General features: G+C 40.4%; 1 protein-coding gene across 1 annotated transcript; it reads right to left on the reverse strand.

Moving 5' to 3' along the window:
• Positions 1 to 2,215: 2,215 nt before the first annotated feature.
• LOC130880638 (cytochrome c oxidase subunit NDUFA4-like) lies at positions 2,216 to 2,570 on the reverse strand. The gene has a single exon (XM_057779769.1). The coding sequence runs from the start codon at positions 2,513 to 2,515 to the stop codon at positions 2,267 to 2,269; it is 249 nt and encodes an 82-aa protein (XP_057635752.1). The 5' UTR covers positions 2,516 to 2,570; the 3' UTR covers positions 2,216 to 2,266.
• Between the last annotated feature and the right edge of the window lie 2,837 nt (positions 2,571 to 5,407).

Below are 5,407 nucleotides of genomic sequence, written 5' to 3' on the forward strand. Positions count from 1 at the left end.
TGTGAGTATAGAATCTCAAGGTGGGAAGCTGGAAAAGGGACCTCTTGATCTTTCTGGATCAATGTAGGTATTTGCTAGAGCTGGAGTGGGGCTACTGAAAGCATTTCTGGTGACACATGGCTCATGTGGGAGCTTTCTCAGCTCTTGATCAGAGCCATCAGTGAAACTAGGATTTTGTCACTGTGGTTCGTGATTCCAGGGTTTGTGAGCAGGAAGACAAGCCCCCTTTAGACTAGGGGAAAGTGCAAGTGTTTACCTACTTGGGAGAATTTGAGCTGCTTCCTGGAGATGAGGAGAGGGGCTTGGTTTAGTCTTCCCAGTTCTTGAAGCACAGCCACATGAAGCTGGCTTTTCCAACAGAGGCTGCAATAGGAAAGCTGTGGTCCAGACAGGAGCTCTTTCCCACTTCTTCAGGTGAGGGTAGGGGCGAGGGTGGTCCTTAGACTTGCGGCTTTGGCAGCTTTGGATTCTACAGATGCAGGATGCTAGGCAGTTGTCTTCTGCCCAATAGGTTGTGCACCTTTTAAGTCTCCTGGCATGGTTATCAGTTTAGCTGCCTTCTCTATGCCAAGAGGGCATAGAACAGGGCTTTTGTGGTAATACGAATTTTGAGGGTTGTGGGAATTCCAAAGTAAGCCTCCCTCCTGCAACTGGATTGAAAGCTTGGGAGCTGCTGATTTCCACACTTGGGAGCGCTGCTCTGCTGCTATGATGTGGACTGCTAGTGCTTGCTTCCTTTAGAAGTTGTTAATGGCTTTCTTTTTTCTAGGCTGAGTTTCTAAACTCTCCAGCTCCATGTACTGCCATATCTTCTGTCATATATCAGGAAATTTGAATTGTTATCCCCCCTTTTATTATAATACTTGTTTTTCCTTAATGCCCCAACTCCTTTCTGTGTTCAGAGTTGTCCAAAGAGTTCTATTCAGCCTTTTGACTTCTTCCACATCTTTTCCAGTTTTGGAGTTTTCTTAATCTTAGAGAGTTTCTAGACAGTTTTACACATCCACAGTGTTTCATGCTGGCTGGGAAGGGGCAGAACAGGATCCTCACAGGAACCATGTGCAAGAGGGGCAGCAAGCACAAAGCCAAGAGATTTATTCTTCTGGGTCTCACTAGAGTTTTTGACATCGTGGGATCCTGTCAGTTGTCCATTGACCCTGAATTCCCTTTGGGAATATTTATTTTTTATTTCCTTTTGATGTAATAAGGCCCTTTGGAGAGAGTTGGGACACTTCTAAGACAAGTCTGACTCCCTACCCCTAGTCCTTTTGTCCTGGTCTTTTCCCTGGTACCTGCTTATGTGATTGTTGATCTCCCCACCCCCAAGGAATGTTCTTTCTAAATCAGTTGTCGAGATCATGGAGTTCAGCTATCCCATTGAAAATTGGATAGTTTTCAACTTTACTGTTCAAATATTGTCTCACTGTCTTTGAAGAAGAAAGAATCACATGTTAACTCCCGCTCCAGTTAAGAGAATTTTTTGGCAAAAAGGCACAACATTTGTTCAGCAGACCAAAGTGTACTGATGATAAATATTTGTTTTTTAACTCAAAGTTCCTAGACTTTGAACTTTTTTGAAGCTGCATGTATAGACTCTCGGAGTGTAAGCTTCACAGTGCACTTGCACAACATGTATGGCTCTTTTCATGATCCTGGGGGCTTGCTTTTCTTGTTTGATTCTTCTTTCCTTATGGAACCAGTGCCATGACAAAGAAAAGCTCCCACCTGGACCACCCCCTTACTAATTGTTGGAAATACAGATACTGAGCAAATACTAAGTATCCACTAGCAAGCTGTTATGAGAATATCATCAAGTGTTTGGGCAATTGTTTTTGGTGAATGGATAAGACAACCCTAGAGTTATATAAAATATACTTTTGGATATTACGTCTTAAAGAGAAGTGTTCTTAGGCCACTGAAACTTGATGGTAAAATATAACAATATGAAAAGAATGTGACTTCTAAGATGATTGTTGCAATGATCAAAAGCAGAAATTCTCTGTCCACCTTCTAACATTTTATAGGGTATTAATTATTCTTGATAATCTCTAATGGACATGAAACCTTTAGTAAAAACAATTATTGTTTAACATGTCATGACACTATTTTTTTTCAAGTTTCAAAGATTTATTCATCAGTTTAATAAACTCCAAAAAATTAACGTGATTTCATGCAATCAGAGGAGCATTTCCTGGTCAAGTGGAAAATTGTGCGGATGCTTCTGAAAGACCTTCATTATAAGAAGCTTTATCGTGAGCTTCACGGTTTAGAAGTCAGGGCCTTCTTTCTTCAGTTTGCTGTAGTCCACATTCACTGAGTAGAACTTATATTGTTCATTGGGACCCAGTTTGTTCCAAGGCTCTGGGTTATTTTTCCTGTCCCAGCTGACATCTGGATTGAACAATGCCAGGTACATCACATACAGTGCTGCTCCAGTACCTCCTGCTCCAATAAATACGAAGTGAGGAATAAAGCTGGGATGCTTCTTGGCTTGCCTGATGATCTGACGGAGCATGTTTGCGGCAGAGGCCTACCTCCACGGAGACAGGAGATCGAGCGCGGGACACACACCAAGCAGCTTCTGCCATGACACTAATTTTTATGAAGCACCCATTGACATGATGTCAAGGACAAAACAATATTCAGGATTTTATTTTTATTATTATATTTTCTGAATGAATGAATCAGTATCCTCTCTTCTCCATTTATTCACATGACAGTCATTCTCTGTGTCCTGAAGGAATGACCAGAAATCTCTCTTTTTCCTGGGACAGTCAGTCAGTCGGTCACCAGAGTTCTCACTGCCCCTAGGAGCCTCTTTTCCCTGATCTTTGAGCTCTGAGCTAACCCACAGCTACCAGTAAGATTCAAAGTCTCCCCAGGCTTCAATTTCTGCTTTTTTTTTTTTTTTCATGCTGTTAAGATTGTCCACAGTTTGTTTGAATGTGTTTACATTTCAATAGCAGTGAATGACTGCTTGGCATCAGTGCACACAGCTAATTTTGAGGGTGATTGGATTGTGTAAAGACAGTAGACTTATAAAAGAGACACTTTGTAAGCATGTAAGAGTAAGCATGTACTGTGTCCGTCCTGCTGTGTTCTCAGTGCTGCTAAGTCAGAGTCCTCAGTGTGAAGGACAATATGGAGAATGGGCAATGAGTGACAACTCTTAGTGTACAGGTGGTGTGACTGGGAGAAACATCCCTTAATTAGGAGGAGAAACACACTGCAAGAACAGGAAGGCCCAGCACTTGGGAGGCAGAGGCAGGCGGATCTCTGTGAGTTCGAGACCAGCCTGGTCTACAAGAGCTAGTTCCAGGACAGGCTCCAAAACCACAGAGAAACCCTGTCTCGAAAAACCAAAAAAAAAAAAAAAAAAAAAAAAAAAAAGAACAGGAAGGGGAAATCTCATGCAAATACTAGTTTGGCAAGACTGGTTCCTTAATCCTTAGATTTCCTGTTAAAGTTAATAAAAGCATGCGTAAAAATACATAATATAATTCGCTATAACTTAAGAGAAGAATAAAAATGCTAGTGATGGCAACTTACTAATTTTTTAATTATAATTACCATTTAAATGTAGTTTCTTAAAATTACTGGTTCAAAATGTTGTTTTTTAATAATGAATGGATAAGTACTAAAATATCTCTTCAGAAAGAATGAAAATATTTCCCTCATTTACCACCATCCAAGTTTTGAGGTTCTAACTTTTTTTCCATCTCCTGTTCCAGTTCCAGCTATCAAAAGAGTATGTTCTTGTGTTTACTCTGTATTTTGGCATGAAACCTACTGTGTTGCTGAAGGGATATGAATGTAGGAGGAGGCCACTTGTTTGTCCCGGCCACCGGGAGCCAAAATAACCACACAGAAACTGTATTAATTAAAACACTGTTTGACCCATTAGCCCTAGCTTCTTATTGGCTCTTACATCTTAATTTAACCCATTTATATTAATCTGTATATCGCCATGTGGCTGTGGCTTACCAGCTAAAGCTTCGGCACATCTATCTCTGGCGGCGGCTCCATGGTGTCTCTCTCTGCCTCCCCTCTCCTAGCATTTGTCCTGTTTTCCCCGCCTACCTAGGTTCTGCCCTATCAACAGGACAAGACAATTCCTTTATTCATTAACCAATAAAAGCAACACATAGACAGAAAGTCCTCCCACACCGTATGAAACAGCGTAAGAAGCTCTGATTGACCCGGGAGAAGAGTTTGCTGGCAGAGGGATTTGCTCTGTCGCGAATGAAATAATCCGAAGCTTAGTTTTGGCTCTGGTTTGAGGAAATGGTCATTGATTTACAAGATGCAAAGAACGTGATAGGCCCAGAAATTGAGAAAGATCTAGAGAATCAAATCAAGTACACTAAAATAAGCCCAAAACACTCATTGAAAAACTAATAAAGAAACTTTTAATTTGGGTTACTGGTCTATTTTAGAACCATTTAGCAGACTTTTGATATCAACCCAAGGCCTATCACTCTCTAAATATTGTCCAGTTATGAATCTCTGTGTTAATTTCCATCTATTTCAAAAATAAGCTTCACTGACAAGAGTTCAGAGATATACTGATCTATAGATATAGCAGTATGTCATTAGGAGTAATTTTATCTCTATGTTAATTTATCATAATTATAGTAGCTTTTCCCTTAAGACCCACAAACTTTCTAATTTCAGGTTCTTAGCCTCAATAATAGTGTCAGGTAGGGTTTCACTGCAAGGAATCAGCCTTAAATCCACTGAAAATGTGATTGGTTTCTCCCATAACATTTGTGTCACTTCAAAGCAAGTTGTTATTGTAGGTTTCAGGGTTTGTAGATGGGTGAGATTAATGATCACTTTTCTTTTTAAAATTTCTTCTTTTTTCTTTTATTCTTATCTTATACATTATATCCCGAATACAGTCCTCTCTTCCTCAAAGTCCCCACATCCCAACACCCCTCGCCCCCAGATCCACTCCTCCTCCTTTCACTTTCAAATAAAAGAGCAACTCTACCAGGGATAGCCGCTGAACATGGCCTAACAAGTTACAAAAAGACTAGGCACAAACACTCATATAAAGGCTGAATGAGGCAATCCAGAAGGAGGAAAAGGGTCCCAAATCCAGGCAAAGCAGTCAGAGACACCCATTGTTGGGAGTCCCACAAGAATATCAAACTACATAACTAAAAGATATATGTAAGAAGTCCTGGGATGTTATATAAAGCAAACTGAGAGAGACATGGAGAACAAACCAGGAAGCAGCATTCCTCCATAGTCTCTGCTTTAGTTCCTGCTTCCAGTTTCCTGTCTTGGCTTCCTTCTCTAACTTCTTTAAGAGATGGAGTGTGACTTGAGAATTGTGAGATATGATAAACTATTTTCTTCCCAAGTTGTTTTTGGTCAGTTCTATATCACAGCCATAGAAAAC

This window comes from Chionomys nivalis, chromosome 8 (assembly GCF_950005125.1).
Source record: "Chionomys nivalis chromosome 8, mChiNiv1.1, whole genome shotgun sequence".
Lineage (NCBI taxonomy): Eukaryota > Metazoa > Chordata > Mammalia > Rodentia > Cricetidae > Chionomys > Chionomys nivalis.

Excerpts from the sequence above, each read along its gene's own strand:
- LOC130880638 (XM_057779769.1), bottom strand. The coding sequence starts at position 2,515 with ATGCTCCGTCAGATCATCAGGCAAGCCAAGAAGCATCCCAGCTTTATT.